The sequence below is a fragment of the Spermophilus citellus genome (genome assembly GCF_964194105.1).
Source record: "Spermophilus citellus genome assembly, chromosome: 3".
NCBI classification, from domain to species: domain Eukaryota; kingdom Metazoa; phylum Chordata; class Mammalia; order Rodentia; family Sciuridae; genus Spermophilus; species Spermophilus citellus.
This window is the reverse complement of record NC_138184.1, coordinates 225,401,712-225,422,421: the sequence shown is the minus strand read 5'-3', so window position 1 is coordinate 225,422,421 and position 20,710 is coordinate 225,401,712. Positions and strand designations below refer to the sequence as shown.

General features: G+C 49.8%; 1 protein-coding gene across 2 annotated transcripts in view; it reads right to left on the bottom strand.

Moving 5' to 3' along the window:
- Positions 1-10,580: 10,580 nt before the first annotated feature.
- KRBA1 (KRAB-A domain containing 1) overlaps positions 10,581-20,710 on the bottom strand; it is a 40,674-nt gene continuing 30,544 nt past the window's right edge. The window contains exon 19 of one of the 2 annotated variants that reach the window (XM_081282968.1): positions 10,581-10,704. In XM_081282968.1, coding sequence (XP_081139094.1) covers positions 10,595-10,704 — 110 coding nt within the window. In that variant the 3' untranslated portion in view covers positions 10,581-10,594. Of the gene's footprint in view, positions 10,705-16,970; positions 17,333-20,710 lie in introns of those variants that run through there. The other variant, XM_081282967.1, reaches the window with a different exon arrangement.

Genomic DNA, 20,710 nt, shown 5'->3' with positions numbered 1-20,710 from the left:
GGAGTTCTAGATGCCATCGATGGTGGTCTCATTGGAATCAGCACATACCCCATGCCACCCTAGGTATGAGCCATCCCAGGTCCAACTATCCTGGCACAAACTATTTACTTTAGAATCACATATCAGTATGTCACAGTGCTCTGAGAAGCAAAGCGCCAATTTGCTATTTTCATACAGAAAAGAATTTTTTTTATTAATTAGCTGCAGTTTATTTACTTTTCCCTAATATTGTCCCCCCCCCCAAAAAAAAAAAACGTAGGTAATGAGTATAGAGTGGCCATTGTGTGCCCAGTATGTACTAGGCCAGGTATAGACCACAGACACCTATCCATAGGAACTTTCCTTCTGGTGGAGATGAGATGTCTATGTCCATGACTGAACATAAGTGCTGACGGCTTTCCAAGGACTCTGAACACCTGAGGGAGCAGACAGACCTTGAGGAGGAGATGGGTAAAATGTGGAACAGCATAGCTTGAGTTTGGATTGGTGCACAGCAAAGAAAGGGAGAGACCAATCTCTGCCTGGTGGTCCTGGTAGCTGATGGTGACCTCCGCATTCCTGTCTCTCCTAACAGGTTAGAAAACTTTGTTCCATCTCTCGAATGTGAGGGAGATTACCAAATTCACTCACCCAATGTAGATATCCAACAAGTTCCCCTGGATTATAATAGCCACTACAGATAAGAAGCACGGGGCTGGGGGGGGGCGGTTGACCCCACTAGGCTTCAACCTAGTGATGCCTAAGTCTTTATCCATGACTTAGTTTTTATCAGGATCTTCAGTTCTCTGCATCCCAAAGACACAAATGCATGTAGTCCACTTCCTGTTGTTACAATGCAATATCTGAGACTGGGTAATTTAAAAAGGAAAGACATTTATTTTGGCTCCTGGGAACCCAACATCAGTTGGCCACACTGGTGAGGGCCCCATGCTGCTTCATAACCTGACAGAAGCCAGAAGGGCAAGTGGATGTATGTGAAAAGCTCCAAACACAAGAGGCAACCTTGTTCTGTAATGACTGTTCTCACAGTGACTGAAACCAGTCCTACAAGATAGGGAACTCTCTACTGAGAGGAGCATCAACCCAGTGAGAAAGGCATTGATCTCTCTAAAAGACCTAATCGCTCCCTGAAGGCATCGCCTCCCAGCACCAAGGTGGTAATCATGTTTCACTCTGAGTTTGGGAGGAGACAAACCATATTCACATCACAGCACACACTGCCACCCATCTCAGAGGGGTGAGCTGGGCGTCATCTATCTCTTTGCTATTAGTTTCCAGAATTTGCATGGCCGTAGACTCAGGTGCTCTTTATATTTGATAGCCAGGGACTCACTTGTGTCCAGTGGACACATTATCTCTTCTGTGTCCTTTCTCTGGGTCCCTCCCTTCTTTCAACCCACACTAGTCTTCTAACCTCCTTCTGATTTAGATATGCAAGATGGGAGGAATCTGAAATGTAACTCAGCCCATAGTGTTCTGCTGGCTGTCTTGATGGGCAGAGGTGGGAAACGACAGAAGACAGCACGGCCCTCCTATGTGAGAGGTTAGGAGCCCAGAGACTGGAGCAGAGTTCTAGTTAATAGAGAGTTCTAGTTAATATGTCTCTTGCCTGTTTGGGATTTTCAGCTCATCCCTAGGCTCATCAGGCTCCTTAGTACATAGGCACCAATTAACAGGCACCCAAAGTATCCATAAACTTAGCTCCCCAAGTTGCTGCTGCCTTTTCAATTTGAGGAGGAGGGGAAGTGGTCAGTGAACGAGCCAGCCTGTGTGTTTTCAATAAACCACACGGGCCATGGATTGCATTGTGTTGGAAAGATGCCCGGAATGCTGCTTCCCATCTATGTGACACCATGTCTGGGGAACTAATCGGTAATTGAGAGGGTGTTTGGCAGGGGTGGAGAGGGTGTTTGGCAGGGGTGGAGGTGGAGCAAAGTGAAGTGTGAAGACTTTAGCAATACTCTATCCAGACTCTAGTGAAATAAACCTGTCACGTGATTCATAGGACGCAAGAATCTTCCTGGGTGACCCAATCTCCCGCATCTCCTCTCTCTTTGTCTGCAGGGTTCAACGTCAAGAGGAGACATCTGCAAATCTAAGTCAGAAAGATTCCAGGTGTGTCCAACCTGACTGACGCAGGCAGGCAGGAAACTCTGGCGTTTTAATCTGTCACTCAGGAAACTCTGGCGTTTTAATCATCTGTCACTCCTAAAGATTGACTGAGCTTTCAACTCTACCCAGCCCTATGCAAATGTAGAGAACAAAACAAAAGCTCATGTCCCCTGGAGTTGATTGTTCAGATGTATGACACACTTGTGGCTCACTTATGGGCCCTGCATGCCGGGTGCTGTGGGAGACTGAAGTAAGAGCCATAGTCTCTGACTGGTAAACCCAGGCTGCAGCTGGAGGAGAAGGCTGGGTTTCATGACCCACCTAGACCATCATGTGTAGTGAGCTGGGTCTATGTATTGCCTCCTATTCTTCAGGAGTGGACAGGGGTGGTTTATGAAGGGAGGAGGGATCCTGGGGGAATCTTGAAGGGTGCTAGGACTGGAACAGACAAGGAAGAGGCACAGGAACCCAGAATCAACACAAGACCACCGTGCAGTGGGCTCAGAACACAAGAGGTCGGCTGTTTGTAATTGTAGGTTAGGGAGAAGAAGGGCTTATCTTGCTTAGTGTCAGTGCAGAGAAAACCTTCCTCTGCAGGACTAATAAATATTGGAGGTGATAAGTATGATGATTACTCAGATCTTCACACATTGTGTGTGTGCACCAAAACATCACACCCCATCAGTGTGTACAGTTATTAGCATCAGTTTAAAAAACCGAAACTCTGTACCCATTAAACAGCAGCTCTTCATTCTCCCCTTCGTGCTGCCTTTGGTAAACAGCATTCTATTTCCTGTCTCTATGAATTTGACCAGTCTAGGTATCTCATATAGGTGGGATCACATAATACTTGTCTGGATTATTTTACTTAGAGTAAAGTCTTCAAGTTCCATCCATGTTGTAGCATGTATCAGAATTTCCTTCTTTTATTTATTTATTTATTTTAGTGCTGGTGATCAAACCCAATTTCCTTTCTTTTTAAGGCTGAGTAATATTCCATTGTACATCTGTAATACTGTTTGTTTACTGATTCATCTGTCAATGGACACTTGGGTTGTTTCCAATTAAAGGCTGTTGTGAATAATGCTGCTGTGAACAGGAGTCCTTGTTTTCAGCTTTTTTGAAAATACATCCAGAAGTGAAATTACTACATCATATGGTAATGCCATTTTTTAATTTTTTGAGGAGCTGCCACACTGTTCCACAGTGGCCATACCATTTTACAGCAGTGCTCAAGTGTTCCAATTATGTAGTCCCCTACCACATTACCTATGGCTTCACTTTCTGTGGTTTCAGTTATCTGAAGTTTCAGCTACCTGTGGTCAACCACAGATTGAAAATATTAAGTGAAAAATTCCAGTAATAAAGAGTTAATAAGTTTTAAACTGTGCAGTGTTCTTCGTATGTGATTAAATCCCACATCTCCCTTCCCACCCTTTCCATGATGTGAATCATTCCTTTGTCCAGTGTATTCACAATATATATGCTACCCACCCGTTAGCCACTTGGTAGCCATCTCCATCACTGAATAAACTGTGGTGGTATTATAGTGCTTGTGTTCAAGTGAGCCTTACGTAATAATGGACATGAAGTACAAGACTAGTGATTCTGGCAATTCGGATATTCCCCAAAGAGGCTATAAAATACTTCCTTTTAATACGATCACAAGAAGGGTCAATACAATACAGTAAGATAATAAAAGAGAGACCACATTCATATAACTTTTATGACAGTCTATTATTACAATTCTACTATTTTATTGCTTGTTATTGTTGTTAATCTCTTACTGTGCCAAATTTGCAAATCGAACTTTACCATGGATATGTATATAGAGAGAAAAACACAGTATACATAAGGTTCAGCACTATCCATGGCTCCAGGCACCCATTGGAGGTCTTTGAACATACCCCTGAGGACAGGGGGACCACTACATCCTGGCCAACACTTGCCGTCTTCTGACTTAGATAGTGGCCATCCTATGGATGTGAGGTGGCATCCCATGGAAGTTTTGATTGGCATTTCCCTAGAGCGGGGACTTTTCAACACCAGGCTCTACTGTCCCCTGGCGGAGAGGAGCCTCACAGAGCACTCACAGACTCGTGGGTGGGTCCAGTGGGTCAGAGTGTGACAGGAGTATAAAAAAGGGTCATGCAACGCAGAGCAAAAAGCAATGAATGATGCCTGGTGGGTCAGGAGGCATCTCTGAGGAGACAGTTAACTTGCCAGGATTGCAGGCTTCTTGGGACTGGGTATCCAGCCAGCCAGGCCACCTGGTCCCACTAACCTGCAGCATGCAGGTGTCTGTCTCCTGGGAGAGGAGAGAGGGTTCCTTCCCCCACACCAGGATCACAAGTAGCCGGTGGGGGGCGGGGGTGGAAGAGACCTGAGAAAAGGCCCCTGCGCTGGGCTGAGGCGCTCACCCCCAGGAGTGATTGTCAATGGCAGAGACACCCCAGGGCACAGGCGCGGTCTGTGTCAAGGCTGGGACCTCAGCCACTGTTTCAAACATTTAGAATTGCCAGGCAGGGGGAAATGTATGCTGTGACATCCCAAACAGAGGCATTGGGCAAAGGTGACTGGTGTCCTGGCAGATGATGTTGGGGGGACACCAGGCAGGGCAGAGGAGGACATGGAAGGAGGAAGGTGGCGAATCTCGGGTTGTGTTCATGGAATGTGTGGGTGGGAACCTGGGAAGAGTCCCCATGTGTTACGGATAGGGGACACTACCCAACCCGGGCAGAACACCAAGCTTCAGTGTCTGAGAATTGCTGGAAGTCTCCTGCCCCTCTGCCCTCTGCTATCTGCCCCGTGCACAGGGTGGCTGTGCCTGGCAGCACTGTGTGCACCTTCTGGGGTCCCTTACCAAGTGTCACCAGGCAGGTGCTCAACATGACAGGTGTCTGTCTGTCCTCTCACGGGAGGGGAGGCCAGGTCTGTAACTGTGGTGGGCAGGACCACACGCGCTCCCCCTGCAGGCTCTAGGGGGACCTGTCCCTGTCCTTTCCCCACCTCTCCTTCCCCTGCAGGCACCTCACTGCCATGTCTGCTGGCCTCACCTGACACTCCATGTCTCTTTTCCTCTTATAAGGACACTGGTCATGGTGAGTGAGGGCCTTCCTAACAACCGTGTCCAACTTGATGGTGTCTGCAGAGGCCCTCTTTCCAAACGGGTCCCACTCACAGGTGGGGGTAGAGTTAGGACTTCGCCACATCTCTTTGGGGGAGGCAGTTCCACCCATATCAGGGACCTTGAATGAGATCTGGAACTTGAGTGGAGGCTGCAGGAGGAGGAGCTGAAATGCTCCTGTGTCGGGAGGGCTGGGGCTGGGCCAGCTCAGCACCACCAGAGGAACCAGCAGGAGCTCTTGCACCTGACCCTGCTGTGCCAGAGGAGTTGGCTTTGGAGATGCACAGTGCCATTCCAACAACCCGGAAGAGGACAAGCATTTCGCTTTGCTCTATTTGTGTTACTTTATTCTACAAGTGATCTTGAGACTTACGTTTTCTTCTCTATAGTAAGATGGCCTGGACGCGACAGTAACCGCTGGACCTTTTAGGAGACAGACTGAAAACGGTGTGTGCGTGCTAGCGTCTCTGTGATGGACATGGAGGGAGGAGGGAGACAGCCCCAGGGGGTGAGGTTGCCTCTGAGGTAAGAGGGTTGGAGGGGAGCTGGGGGGTGGTGGGAGGAGGGCTGGTGGGTGGGCTCTGCACCATGTCTGGAGGGAGAGGGAGGGGCCTGCAGAGGTAGGCGGGGTGGGGGCGGGCCCTGCAGATACATTGGCCTCTAGTAGGGAAAGTTTCCTTCTGCCCCAAGGACTCAGGATCCTTCCCCAAAGTCAGGATGAATTTCCAGGCCTCAGGCTCCCCCTACGCCCACGGGAAGACTTAAACTGCTCCTCGCCCATTGATTCTTGAAATTTCTGTAATCAGAGACAACTATCATTTCAGTCAGGGGAATAAAAAGTCCTCAGAGGAGGAGCGGGGATGCCCAGGACTCGCCCTCTGCGGTGCTCTTTGGGACAGTGGCCTGGAAGAGGCCGCGTGGTGCCTAACCAGGACTAAGAGGGTAGAGAAGCTGCCTGGGGCAGCAGGAGGAGGAAGAGCCCCAAGCCTGTGTTGACAAGGGCTGCGGGACACAGATTCTTACGACTGCCCTGACAGGGACAGAGCCCTCAGGCAAGGGATTAGGTCAGCCTCGGGGCAGGGACATTCTTGTCAATGGAGGGACTTTGATTTATGTAATGGGCTTATGTAATGTCATTATGTAACATCATTAGGGGCATCGCAAATTGGATTCTATTTCTGGCTCTGCAGAAGCCAGAAGGGGGCTCTCCTCCAGTCCCACAGAACAGAGCTCCCTAGGGCTCAGAGCCCCTGGCTCCTGCAGGAATTTCTCCCCCGAGGTCTCACTGGAGGGCTTTCAGGAGACCCTCCAGGTGTCACCCCTGTGCCCCTCGGGGTCTTCCCACCCAGGCTGGATGTGGGGTGGGTGAGGCTCTCTCCAGAGGGGGCTGTGACCTCCCTAGGTCCTCTCCAGAACAGTGGGCCTCACTTCCTACCCTGTCTGGGTTTTTAGATGCTGCTCCCCACCTGCATGGGCCCTTCCAGCCCTGTCACCTCTGGCAGGCTCTGTGGTGGAGAGGACCAGGATTTTTTCTTTCTTTTTTTTGTACTGGGGATTGAACCCGGGGGGTGCTTTACCACTGAGCGACATTGCCAGCCTTTTTTACCTTTCAGAGTCTCATTGAGTTGCTGAGGCTGTCCTGGTACTTGGGATCCTCCTGCCTCAGCTTCCCAAGTTGCTGGGATTACAGGTGTCCACCACTGTGCCTGTGAGTCCTGGGAATTTTCTAGGTCAGCAGTTTATAAACTTTCATGGACCATCAGACACGTTTTAAAATTATTAACCTGTATTAGTGTACGAATCAGTGGGGTTCAGTGTGACGTTTCCACATGTGTACAGCACATACTGGTCAAATCCACATACTGGTCAAATCCTTCCCAACCTGGATCAATGACTAGTCTACATTCAGGTCCACTTATACAACTTCTGTATATGAGAAAGAACATGCAGGACTTGCCTTTCTGCATCTGGCTTACTTCACTTAACATCATGTCCTTCAGTTCCACCCATTTTGCTATAAATGACAGGAGAATAATCTTCTTTATGGCCAAATAATATCCCACTGTGTTTATATACTACCCTTTACCCATTTATCTGTTGACGATAAATGGCTGTTGTGAATAGGGCTGCAATAAACATGGACACTCCTTTAAGAATAATATCTCATTTTGGAGAGCACAGGGCCTGCCCTTAAACCCATGCATGGGACGTGAAAGTCCCTCTAGCTGGATCGAGAACCCCTGCTCTCATCCTACACTTATGACAACTGAAGGCTGGAGAAGGTGAGGGGGTGCCATGGGGCAGAGTGGGCAGGGAGGGGGATCAACTCCATGGTGTTGCAGGGCAGCCCTTGCTAGCAGCTTTCTGTGTTTTCCTGTGATTGTGCCTGGGTTCCGGAAACACCTCCAGGTCCTATTCAGGGGCAGGGGAGAATGGAGTCTAAATCCCACCGCTGGCTTGGCCCAAGGGCCTGGGACCAGATCAGGACTCATAGTAGCCTAAAGCAGCTTTCCACCATCACCCCCCAAACCAGGCCCAAGCAACCCACCTGCTGGGCTGGGATGGGTGCAGGACTGCGTGCTGGGCTGGAGGAAGAAGCGCTCCCTGCACTCTGCTGGCGGGCTAGCTCTCAAGTTAGAGCAGTCTGCGGACCATCCTTTCCACCTCCCAGTGGCGCAGCCCGAGACCCAGGCCTCCCCTGCTGTGTGTGGCTTCATTTTAGGAAGGAAGCAAAGCAGAGGCCTGTGCCCCTCACCCTGTCTCTACTGCCAGTCAAGGTCATGGCTTCTTCTCAGCCCTGAGTGGCAGCAGCCTCCTGGGGGGTTGCAGAAAGCTTTCCAGGGCTCTGTGGGTAGTGTCCAGAGGGTGATGCTGCTGAGGGGGGGCAGGGAGAGTTCCAGGAACATGAATTATCTATTTTAAAACAAGTAGATGCCTAGGCATGGATGACCCCCTTCAACTATTGGTGGGGAATATCTAGAACCTACCTGATACACTACAGGGATCCAGCACCTTGTGCCAGTGTAACTGGTTGGTTGATTAATACACTTGGCTGTGGCAAGCAGGAGGCGACTTTAGATTTTTTGCCCATCATCATTTAAAACTCATTCTGTCAGCTCTGTCTTTCCTACCACACCAGTTCTCGGTTGTGCAACAATCACTTTTAATCTGAGTGACTTAAACAACAAGCCTTTCTTTGGTTCTCTGGGTTTTCAGTGGGGGCCAGGCTCGGCTGATAGCCTTTTTGCCTGGGTCCTTCTTGCAGTTGCAGTAATCTTTAGATTTGTGGTTTGACTAGACCCGAGTGGCCGAGATGGCCCCACTCTGATTCCTGGTGGTTGGAGCTAGTCCTGGGCTGGGCCCCTCTCTCTCCCTTAGGGAGGCTGGCCTGGGCACCTCAACATGAAAGCTCCCTATTCCAAGAGGGCTGGAGAGTCCTTGGCTCCAGATCTTACACATCAACATTTCTGCCATATTCTTTCCATCAAATCTAGTCACAAGCCCCACCTAGATTCAAGAGGTGGGAAGAGAGTCTTCGATGATCAAGTAGTGAGCGTCCAAGGGAGGGGGAGTCTTGGCCATCTTTGTCAGCAATCTCCTGCTCCCATCTGGACTGCGTGTTAGGTGGACCCTAAACTTTGTGCTTGAACAGTCTCCTTTTCAGTGATCACAAAGTCCAGCCTGATCTAAACCAAAACTTTAATGCCTCATCTGCTTGGAAGCTTCTCCCTGGTCCCCCTGGGCTGATCTATACATGGTGTTGACTGATGGGAAAGAGGTCCAGGTCTCCACAGTGTCTATTTGGTTTTTTGCTCCTACTCCTCACGCCTGGGCCCCAGTGAACACCCCAAGGATGGGGTGAGGGGAAGGAGAAGAAAACCTCTTTCAACCCATGCTGTCATCTGGCACAGAGATACTCTGTGTGGTGGGAGCTGTTGGAATATTGACTCTTTCTCTCACGAGGTGCTTTTCTGAGTTCCTCTAAGGCTCTTTCTCCCTGTGTGGATCCGCGTGAGGCTTCACTGTATCCCAGTGAGGGCAACACACAGTCTGGATAACCCCCCTTCAGCTACTCGGCAGGTGTACCCCAAACAACTGCTTTATTTTGTGTTACTGTAACAGAATACCTGAGACTGGGTAATTGACGATAAGCAGAAATGTCTTTGATCATGGTTCTGGAGGCTAGGAATCCAAGATTGCGGCATCGATGAGGGTTTTCATGCTGTGCCATCCTGTGCTGACGGAAGGCAGAAGGGCAGGGGAGCATGCAGAGGGAGACAGAGAAAGGGCCCAGTTTGCTTTTATAACAAACCTGAGCTTGCAATAATAATCCAACCCACAAAAATGACCTTAATCCACCCATAAGGACAGACCCTCCTATCTGATCACCCCCCTCGGGTGGCACCCTGCACTGGGGGTTCAGTTTGTAACTTGTGTCTCATCCGGCAGGCTGTTTTCTGACCCAGCTTCTCAGGGTACATCTGTGGGTTCCTCCTCTGTGGACCAGCTTTCCTGAGTCTTCATTCACACAGTGAGGTGACAGTGGCCTCCACAGCTTCCACACTGGGTACTGGTATAGTCATTCCACAACTGATTGATTTCCTCAGTTCAGATTCCCGGAAGAGAATACCTGATTGGCTAAGAAAAGTCGAGTTTATCCCTAGTTTTCTCAGCTATGATCAGGGGATGGGGGTCACATAGTTTTACCTTGGATGGCATCTCCCCCACCCCACCCCCCATTTATAAGAGAAACAGGTGGTCATTGGCCCTCAGGCTGGTCAGACAGGCTCAAATATCTACTCTGGGGCGGTACAACCAGACCCTGTCTTATATGAACAGCTCTCCTATTGAACATTCTGGAGGACAACCCGCTTCATTAGTTATGAAGGAACTGGTGGTCCTTAGAAGGTTGCTTCAGCAGAGGGGTGGGGGCCGAGCTTACAGGGCACGTGTTTGAAGGGTTAATTGAAGCGAGGAAGTGGAGGCAAGATGTGTAGACTATTTGGAGTAGAAAACTATTTTTTAAAAATTATTATTCTGAAAAAGGGCTTCTTTTTTCTTCCTGCTTCACTAATGTGGCTACGACAGAGCTGCCATGCTCCTGAGTGTCCTGTCCCTGTCACCTGCTGAATGGTCCAGCAGGGGGAACCCAAACCTAGCTGGGTCCCCTAGACCCTTCCCCAGGATTTGGAACTTTGGACCAGAGAATATGTGAGTCTTGGGTAGCAGAAAACATAAAAAGTAAACCATGGAAGCTTTCATAGGCCATATTTCTTTTATGCACAAGGTTGGTTTTCAGTGAGGGGGAGGGAGCTGACCTCAGAGAAGCAGGATGAGAGATGGAGGATCTTGGTATCAGATGAACCATAGATTCTTGATATTCCTGAGGCCAAATTGCATCTCCATCTGTCTTTGCGAACCGTGGAAGTGCACCCTGGATTCCCTTCCAAACCCAAGCCATTCATCTGTGAGAAAAACAGTGAACTACTGATCTTCAGTCCTCTCTGTCCTCAGAATTCACCTCAGCTCGTCATCCCAGCCCATGGTCCTTCTGGGAAGTCCCCAATCAATGACTGAGCATGACAGAGTGCGAGGGTGGTGGCTATTTCTACCCAGAACAGGACTTTCCTGATCAGCTGTCTCTGTTCCAGAGCTCCCGTTGGGCTGCTGAGATTGTATGTTGAGGTTCGAGCCTCCGCCTGCCAGGTCCTGCTCCCCCACCCCAGCTTTCCCATCAGAGGGGTCCCAGGCACATCAGGCTTGAGACAGCTTCCCCCACTTCTTAAAAATCTCTCACAGGAACCACCTTATGCTTCTTAAAGCAAGCCTTCCCAGGAATTCATTGAGTTAATGCCCTTTCATCTTTGTCCTGGCTACTTGAGTAAATTTCTGTGATGGTTGATCTTAGGTGCTAACTTGACTGGTCTCAGGGATGCTCAGATAGCCAGCAAGTGTTACTTCTGGGTGTGCAGCTGGGTTGCTAGGAGAGATTGGCGTTGGAATCAGTAGACTGAGTAGAGGTCTCTACCTCACCCATGTGGGTGGACATCATCCGATCCACGGAGGGCTGAAGAGAACATAAAGGTGGAGGACTGGGGAATTTGCTCTTTATTCTTTTTTTTAATATTTATTTATTTTTAGTTGTAGTATCACACAATACCTTTGTTTTATTTGTATATTTTTATGTGGTGCTGAGGATCGAACCCAGGGCCTTACACACGCTAGGCGAGCACTCTACCGCTGAGCCACAGCCCCAGACATGCTCTTTGTTCTTGAGATGGGACATCATCTTCTCCTGCCTTCAAACATTAGGGCTGTTGGTTGTCAGGCTCAGACTCTGGGATTTATGCCAGAGCTTCCCACCACTCCCTGCTGTTCTCAGTATGTGACCTCAGACTGGGACCATCAGCTCTGCTGGTCCTTTAGACTCAGACTGAGTCTCAACACCAGCCCTCGGGGGTCTCCAGCTTGCAGATGGCAGATCTGAGGCTCCTTGGCCTCCAGAACTGCATGAGTCAATCCCCATAATTGTTTCCCTATCTATCTATCTATCTATCTATCTATCTATCTATCTATCTATCTATGTATCTATCTATCATCCTCCCACCCATCCATCCATCCATCCATCCTCATCCTCCTATCCATCCATTCTATTGGTTCTCTTTCCCCCGGTACCTGTCTAACATAGCTCCATTCTCTGCCATGTAGGGTAGTATTGGAAACATGAATTAAGCCCCCAGCTCTTTGCTCAGAACTCCTTCACCTCCTGGAACCTACTGGTCCTCACCTACCCCCAGAGGATCCAATTGGCCTGGTTCCCCACTGAACAAGTCACTCTCCTGGACCCTGGCTCGTCCCTGTGGGTCCGAAGAGGCTGGAGCCCAGAGCTCTACCCATCTGTGGTGGCTGTAACTGTGGCCTGAGACTCCATTTTCGTGATTTTCATTGGAGGAAAAAGCACAGATTCATGATGAAAAACAGCCCCCCACTGATTCCCAGAGGACACAGCTGCCCTGTCTTTGTTCAAAATGCTGCAAGTGAGAGAGCAACAGAGATGCACAAGAGCCCCTGCTCAACAGGATTCCTGTGAGGAGCAGGCCTCACCCTGTAAGTCCCCAGCTGCTGTGGAGTTACTCACCAGGCCACCTTGCCAACACCCACGAAGTCTCATTTTTGGTGCTGCCCATTGGCTGAGCCTCACCTCATTCCTCACCACTAGAAGAAAAGAAATTGGCAGCCGCAGGCCCTACAAGTTTTTCCTCCAAATTCACTCTCCATAATAAATGTTCCCCATCAAACCAGGATGATGCTACGGAGGAAGAAGTGGGGACTGAGACGCCGGGCCAAAGGCTGCAGGGAGGCCGCTGTGCCTGGACCACCGGAGACGTTTCCATGCAAACGGGGCGAGGCTCGCTGGAGGCACGCAGGCTTCCCTTGGACCCGGAAAGATGGGTTCTGATGGGCTGGGCTCCAACAGCTCGAGCAAGAGGTGGAGGAGAAGGACAGGCTCCCTGGATTGCAGCCTGTTTAAGGTCATGTGCCCCTGCAGGACTGTGTCCGAGAGGACTCCCTCATCCTGCATGGATATGACTCAATTTCCCCTCAATGTTTTCTCCTGGTGGAGAAGGACAGGGAGACTTGGGGTCCATGCACCTCTTACCCCCCATGGCTCCCCAGGTTCCCATCAGCTTTCCTGCTGAAGAAAGGTCCAGGGGGTCAAGAGTTGAATCTGGGTGAGGAGTGGGAGGTGGGTTCATCTGAAGCCAAGAATGTAGGTTCTCTGGGGTCCTGTTAGATGTCCCTCATTAATGTTGGAGAGAGTAACAGTGACAGAGACCCAAGGAGGCTGAAAATGTCCCGAATCTGCCCCTCAGTTGGCCCCAAGCTCTGTTAAGTGTCACCTGAGGTTCCAGCTCCACTGTGACGCTCCAGAACACAGTGCTGAGAAACAATGTGACACAGTGACACAAAAAATCCACCTGGTAAAAAGTCACTGGGTCAACAATAGATGTCTTTACTACCCTTAGGCTCCAGATCTGCTTATTCTTACACCAAGTTGCAAACTGCACCAACTCAGATACTGCAAGAACATTTGAGACCAACCCACAAACAAATGGGTGTTATGGCTAAAGTCTGGCCCTATGGATTAGAGTGGATGCTCAGGGCAAGGCTGCCTGTCACCCCTTCTTGGTAGGCTGACTGATAGACCCAACCTGATCTTTTCTTAAAATTGGGCATCTCGCCATAAAACCATGAAAAGATAATTTCGGCTTTACTATAAATTACTGCAAATTCTGAACCTACTTGGAATGCCTGCCCATGCCCTGAACTCACCCATGTCCAGTTTTCCCTGACCAGGTAACAACCCTTTCCTAAACCTTAGTGACACCTCATAAATTCTGGCCTTCCCTGGCCGGATAACGACCCTCTCTGAGTCTCTAAGTGTAAAGGTAAAATTTCTAAGCTGATTCTAAGCTGCAAAAGTCTGAGTTAAAGTGTAAAAGACCGGGCATTGTAAAGTTTCTAAATGGCAAGGCCTGGGCTAAAAAGTAAAAGACAAGGCATTGTTACAACTCCTCTGCTACCCCCAGAACCTGTAATCTCTGTAGCTGTTAGGACAATACCTGAACTGCCCAGTAAATATTTCTCCTGGTCCCCTGGTTGTTTAATAGCTAAGGGCTCCAAGTAGCACGGCACGTAAGCATCTAGGCTCCAAAACCAATCAGTTTAAATGTGTACCCCGCTTAGGAGTGACCAATCACCCCTGCCCAGACTGTTCCCGCCAATGAATGTACTAATCCTGTCTCAGAGTTGTTGTTCAATTTTCCCGCGCCTCATGATGATTTGTTCTGATGTATGCAAAGCCCTCCGCCCTCTCCAAAAAGTGTACTTAAGCTCTGCTTGACCTCTGCTCTGGGCTCTGGGCTGCTCTGTCTTCCTGAGTGAGCCTGGAACCTCAGCATGCTGAATTAATAAATACCCTTTTGCCAATTGCATGGAGCCAGTCTCTTGTGTGGTCTCTTTCTCCGACGCTCTGCAGGACCCTTACATAAGATCTCCATAAATTCTGATGCCGGGGCCAGCAAAAATGTAAACTTGTGTTATGCTCCTCAGAGTGTTGTTATCTGTAACCCCCCTTTGTGTAACTTTTTGGGCTATAAAACTGGGCCACAAAGAAGCCTCTGGGCTGTCTTGTTGCCGCCATTTTGGGAGGGAGAGGCAGCCCGGCTGGTCGAAATAATAAGCTTGCTTTAATTTGATTTTAATTGGAGTCAGTGGTCTTTTCTTGCATCCTGGTCTAACAGTAGGCTGACCAGTTGATGTACCTATCTCAGCTTCAGTTTCCTCCTCTGCCAAATGAGGACAAAATAGTGATTTATTGATTGGTTCTAGGATGAAATTAAATGATGCACAATGATGAAATAATATAGCTTAGGGCCTGTCACTTGCTGGACATAGATATTCACTAAAGTTAATTGAAAAAAATTAAATCTTATTTTACTGTGTTATATATACACACAATGGAATCTTACTCATCCATTAAGAAGAATGAAATCATGGTGTTGAGAGCCACAGCCGAGTAGGGACGGCACATGGCATTTTGCCAGAAGGAGTGGTTGAGAGGTGACACCGGGGAGCCATTAAGATGATGATAATTAAGTTAAGCTGTGCATTATTGCTGTGACTGGATGATGCTGGATTGAAACAGGCTATGTATTCAGTTGTATATAGACTCCTGCTGTCCGGCAATAGGGCGGCTCCTGCTGCCTCAGGCGCATGCTACTTTTGAGTTCTCCGGGAGTTCCCGTTGAGTTTCCCTTGAGTTCTTGCAGAGCCTGGTGGAGAGTGAGAGAGTTCCCAGGAAGCTCGCATGGAGTGCGGGTGAGAGTTCAGGCAATAAAGTAGTTCCTGTTTGAACCTACAAGTGCCTCGTGGCGGCGCGGTTATTTTGTGCCCAGCCAGACTGCCGCATCATGGCATTTGCCAGTAAATGGATGGAACTAGAGACTATCATGCTAAGTGAAATAAGCCAATCCCAAAAACCTGGGCTGAATGTTCTCTCTGATGTGTGGATGCTGACTCACAATAAGAGAGGGAGAGAATAGAAATTCATTGGATTGAACAAAGGGGAATGAAGGGAAAGGAGGGGAGATGGGAATAGGAAAGACAGAATGATGAACTAGACATAACTTTCCTATGTTCATATACAAATACATGACCAGTAAAACTGCTGAGGGCCATTACCAAGTAGGAAATTTCCTTGCCAGCGTACCCCATGTTAATTTCGCTGTTGACATTGCATGTTAGGTGACCCTGCCCAAGGACGAGGGTGGATCCAGGATTAGGGTGTATCCTGCAGTTTGAGGAAGTATCCCAATCCTTGGGTTTAGGGCGTTCCCGGTTTAAGACAAGTTTAAGGCGTTCCCAGTTTAAGACCTTGGATTTTAGGGAAGTTCGATGTTGAGGATTATTGCTGCTGGAATTAGGGCGTTCCCGCTGCCTAAGCTCCTGTTGAACTCTCGTGAGATTCAGAGAGCATTTTGGGAAATAAGCCTCGTGGAGTAGGTGAATTGGGTGGCAGGAGAACTGGGATTGCCCCAGAACGTGTGTGGAGGCCGGTGTGAGTTCGGGAATAAAGAATTGCTGTTTGAATCTACAAAGCTGTGTGGTGGCTCGTGATTCTGTGCCCAGCTAAGACTGCGGCATAAAACTCCACATCATGTACAACCACAAGAATGGGAAGTTGCACTCCATGTATGTATGATATGTCAAAATAGACTCTACTGTCATGTATATCTAGAAAGAACAGATACAAAAATAAAGAAAAAAATCTTATTTTACTAATCCAATCAAGGGAAGGACTATGCTAAATCTTTCCAATGTGGTTTCTCATTAAACATTCCTAATGTGCCTGGCATATGCTAAGTACTCAGTTGGTATGAGCTAATGGGTCCTTATCAATGACAGGTCATGCTGATACCGCTGTTGACCGGTGACGAGTCCTTGCTTCCCCGATGTTGAAGAATAACACCAAAGAAGCACGCCGAGGCAAGGTCAGAGTAGAAATTAGAAGTTTATTAAAGGACAGCAGAAAAGACTTCTCCCGGAGGAAGAAGGGGACCCAAGAGGTGGAATCCGTGGAAGTGCGGTTGTTTCCCCTTTTTGTAGTTTTGGTGATGGAATGTAGGTGGGAAGGGTTAGGATACAGGTGGGCCAAACGGGCAGGAAGGACTTTTGGTATGGGCTTATCACTTCTCTGGGATGGGCTATCTCCAAATCTGTTGGGGGCTGTTTCTTTGAGGTGGACTTTGGCCTAGGGCCTTTTCGGGACTTCATTAACATTCCATGAGTTGTCCTGTGTTTTCCCTGAGTCATTCCCAGCATGGCCTCCATTTTAGATTTCACTCGGTATTAGACCCGATTTACCTAACTACACTGACTACCTAACTTTAAATCTGGCTTCAATGCTACACCAAGTTGAGTAAATGACCATTTACTGCAAGAGAAAGGGAAATGATATGGCAAAGTCAAGTCAAGGTCAAAGAAATGGTACTGGAAAAAATGCATGGAGTATGCTTCAAGAGGCTTAAATATAATGTGGATTTGGCCAAAAGTCATTCTTCCTAAACAGTGATACATAAAGAAAGTCCACCGGGTAATCAGTGCCACAGTCAGGTGCTTTCATTGACTCTCTGAGACATTGTTAAAATGTAATGGTGGTTATTTTTTATTTTTCCAGACTTGAGTAACATTGTTTCAAACCTTAAAATCCCTTGGAGCTTGCTGCCAAAATGTGTCTGAAAGTGTCTCAGCCGAGGACCTCTGACACAGTGGCTTGGACGCTCTGGCTGTCAACTTGGGCAGACGTTGGTTCACCCTGTGTCCGCCCCTTCTGTCTGTCCTGGGATCCAGACAGGACTCCAGCCCTTGCCAGGGTGCTGCGGGGACACGCTCAGGAAAGCACACTGTCCAGCACCCGGCACACGGCAAGCCCAGCAGGGATGTGGCCGATTTTCATTTCTTCTTTATATGTCCCCCTTCCATGTTTTCTAGGATGATGCATTTGTTTTACCATCAGAATGAAGACAAACACTGAAAGAAGACGAAGCTGGTCACAGAGGTGGCTTTGCCATTGATTGCTGGGTAACAGTTGTAGTGTATTGATTTAAGGCAAGACGTGCTTAGTGTCGATGGTTCCTGTGGGTTGGGAGTACAGATATGGCTCAGGGGGCCTCTGCCAGGGTCCTGAGGCTGCTGGTCAGGTGTCAGCCAAGCTGTGCCTCCGCTGGAGGCATGACTGGGGAAAATGGGCCCGAGACTCACTTGAGTGGGCAGAATGCATTTCCTCAGGGCTGTGGGACGGAGGCCCCCCAGAGGTCACCCAAGGCTTTTTGCGGTGGGTTTCCCAACATGGCGCTTACCGTGTCAGCTGGCACAGAGCCCTGCTAGCAGGACAGAGCCTTAATCATGTGGCCGGATGACGGCCTGGCCTCCTGGCAGCTTTGCCACCTTCTTGGTTCAAAGCCAAGTCACAGAGCCGCTCACCCTCCAGAGAAGGGCTTATGCAGGAGTGAAGACCCAGGGCGGCCATGGGGCTCCTTAGAGTCTGTCCCCCATGGTAGGTGGACCTTTTTGAAATAAATGTCAGAGTCCTAAACTCATCATTCCTAAATTTCAAATGGAGATCCCCTGGGGCCGGGCCTGTGTTTCAGGAGTCCGGTGTGAGGGAGGGGAGTGGGGCAGGGGAGGAAGCTGGGACAGGCGGAGCACAGCGGGGCGGGCCCCCTCCTCTCACACTCCTGTGTGCCCCAGAGCAACGAAGGGGCTGCAGACGGGACAGGAGCACAGGACCTGAGCGCGTCACCTGAGTGTGCATGTGAGTGTGTGGGTGTGAGGAGTGTGTGAGGGTGGGTTTGTGTCAGTGAGGGTATGTGTGTATGTGTTTGTGTGTGGGTGAGTGTGCAGGGCTAAGTGGAGAGGGCAGGTGTCGGCAGCTAGGCCCGCTGAGAAGGTGGGTGGGCCTAACCAGCGGAGTGTTGGCGCCTGCGTGTTGGTGTCAGGTCTATTTGTCTGTCTTAACCACTAGCTTATGGGCATATCCTTCAATATCATTAAACAGAGCAGAGGAAAAGCCTCCTCCAGGAGTGTTCCAGAACATTCTCCTCTCCTTCCTGGGATCGTTGTATCAACAGAGGTCACAGCAAAGGCAGAAAGACCCAAGGAGAGGAAGCATGGGGCTAAGGAATAAGGAAGAGAATTAAGAGGGACTCCAGAGTTTGGGGAGTCACGTAGGCTCGGGGACGTCACTCCCGAGAAGCTTGTGGAGGCAGGTCACATAGAGCAAGGGTTGTCCACAAGGCCTTTGAGTGGTGCCGCAGTTGCACGACACTCTCCTTAGGCCTGTGTCCCTGTTCACAGGGCGGTGGGGACAGACTGCCTCCCAGAGGAGGCCTGCTTTTAATTGGGTTTGCCTCAAGTGTAATCAAGTCTGGGGAACTTTTAGCCAAGTACATGCAGCACCTTGGAGGCCCAAGCCTGGGAGGCAAGTCGGCTTCCTGGGGGGACAGGCCTGGCGTGGGCTGGCGAGGCGTGGAAATGGGGGTCAGCTTGGATGGGAAAGCTCAGCTGAGAGGAAGCCTGGAAGCTGGGAGCCCTCAGGAAGCTCGGCCCTGAGCCTTCAGGACCCTGCATTTTCCCTGAGGGCCGCCCACGTTGCAGCTGGGCTTGAGGCACCTGGACTGAAGGACCTTCAAGATAACTGTAGGGGGATTCATTGATTTGGTCTAAAACTTACTTTTCCTAGTTTCCATGGGGGGAGGAGGGAGCGTCCTTCTAAATAACAGTCCCTGACCATCTGTAGCTCCCAGCCAGTCAGCCCCCATGAGCAGCCTTCTGTGGGTTGGCTCATGAAACAGCAGCACCCTTGGGTTCACACCGCCGGGCTCACAGAAGGGGACACACGATTCGGAAAAGCTGGACAGCTCGTGCCTCAGTTTACATCCTGGCTGCAGCATGCGCTAGTCCTCTAGCCCTGGGCAGAGGGCTGTACCTCAGCTGAGAAGCAGAGTTCCTGAGGGAACCAAGGCCCCTGCCCAGGGGTTCCTGGGAGAGCTGTCGTCACACCTACGTGAGTGGGCGGCTCAGAACAGGGCCTGGTACGTGGTCAGCTCTGCACACACCACTCATGGCCCGCCAGTTCTGCTGGCCCCCAGGATTCAGGCCATGCTCATACCTAGCACATTTAGATTGAGGCCTTGTCTTAGTGTGCTTGGGTTCCAAGACAAAGTGCTATGGACAGGGTGGCTTAAATGACAGAAATTAATTTTCTCACAGTTCTGGAGACTTGAAGTCCAAGATCAAGGTGATGGGCAATTTGATTCCTGGTGAGAGTCTGCTTCTTGGCTTACAGATGGGCCATCTTCTTGCTATGTCTAATAGGTGTGTGTGTGTGTGTGTGTGTGTGTGTGTGAGAGAGAGAGGGGGGGGGAGAGGGGGAGAGAGAGAGGAGGGGGAGCGCACTCTGGTGTCCTTTCAGGAGGGCCCTACCTCATGGCCACATCTAACTCAAATCACTTCCTCACTCCAATACAGTCACCTTGGGAATTGGGGTGCCATGTGAACTGTATGAATTTGGGGCACAAGCAGGTGACAGCAGGCCTTTCAAACATCCCTCAGCAGAAGAATCTGAGACAGCCTCTCGCTCTGAACCTGGTTCTTCTCCTTCCTAGGGGAGCAGGGCCACCCGTCCTCCCTCACAAAGCACGGATTAGTAGTGGATGACCGGCCTGAACTTAGGAGTGTTCAGAGGTGGTTCTTGAGGTTCCCTGCTTGTTCCCCACCCACCAGTCCCCACCACTGGTTTTAGGCACAGTGGCTAGAACATACCTGACTGGGGAAGGCCTCAGGGCAGGTAGGGGCCAAGAAGACAGTGTGTCTCCTCAGTGGCACCAAACAGCCTACAACAAGTTGGTCCAGTGAGGGCCAGGAGACAGGCCATGGCTGGCCTGGACCACAGCCACTCTGCCCCTGTGGTGGGAACACCTTCTCCTTCCCTGGGCCTTGGCTGAAGGCTGCTCACTGGCCTCTGTGTAGTTTTCCTCAGCCCTTCCCCAGGGTCAGGGAGGACACAGTGTGCTTTTCTGTTGTAGTTGTTTGTTTTGGTCACTGAGGATTGAACTCAGGGGCGCTCAACCACTGACCCACACCCCCAGCCTTATTTTGTTGCTGAGTCGGGCTTTGAACTCGTTATTCTCCTGTCTCAGCCTCCAGAGCCACTGGGGTTACAGGCATCTAGTTTTTGATGGGCTTTTCTGCCAGGTGTCCTTGCCAAGGTTGGAGGAAGAGCCCTTGGCAAGCCAGGAATCACAGTTCTGGGCAGGCACCTTCCTGTCTTTTCTGCACCTGGAGGCCCTGCAGCACTCTGAGGTGCATGGTTCAGCAGAGACCCATGAAGTAATGAAATAAGGGCGG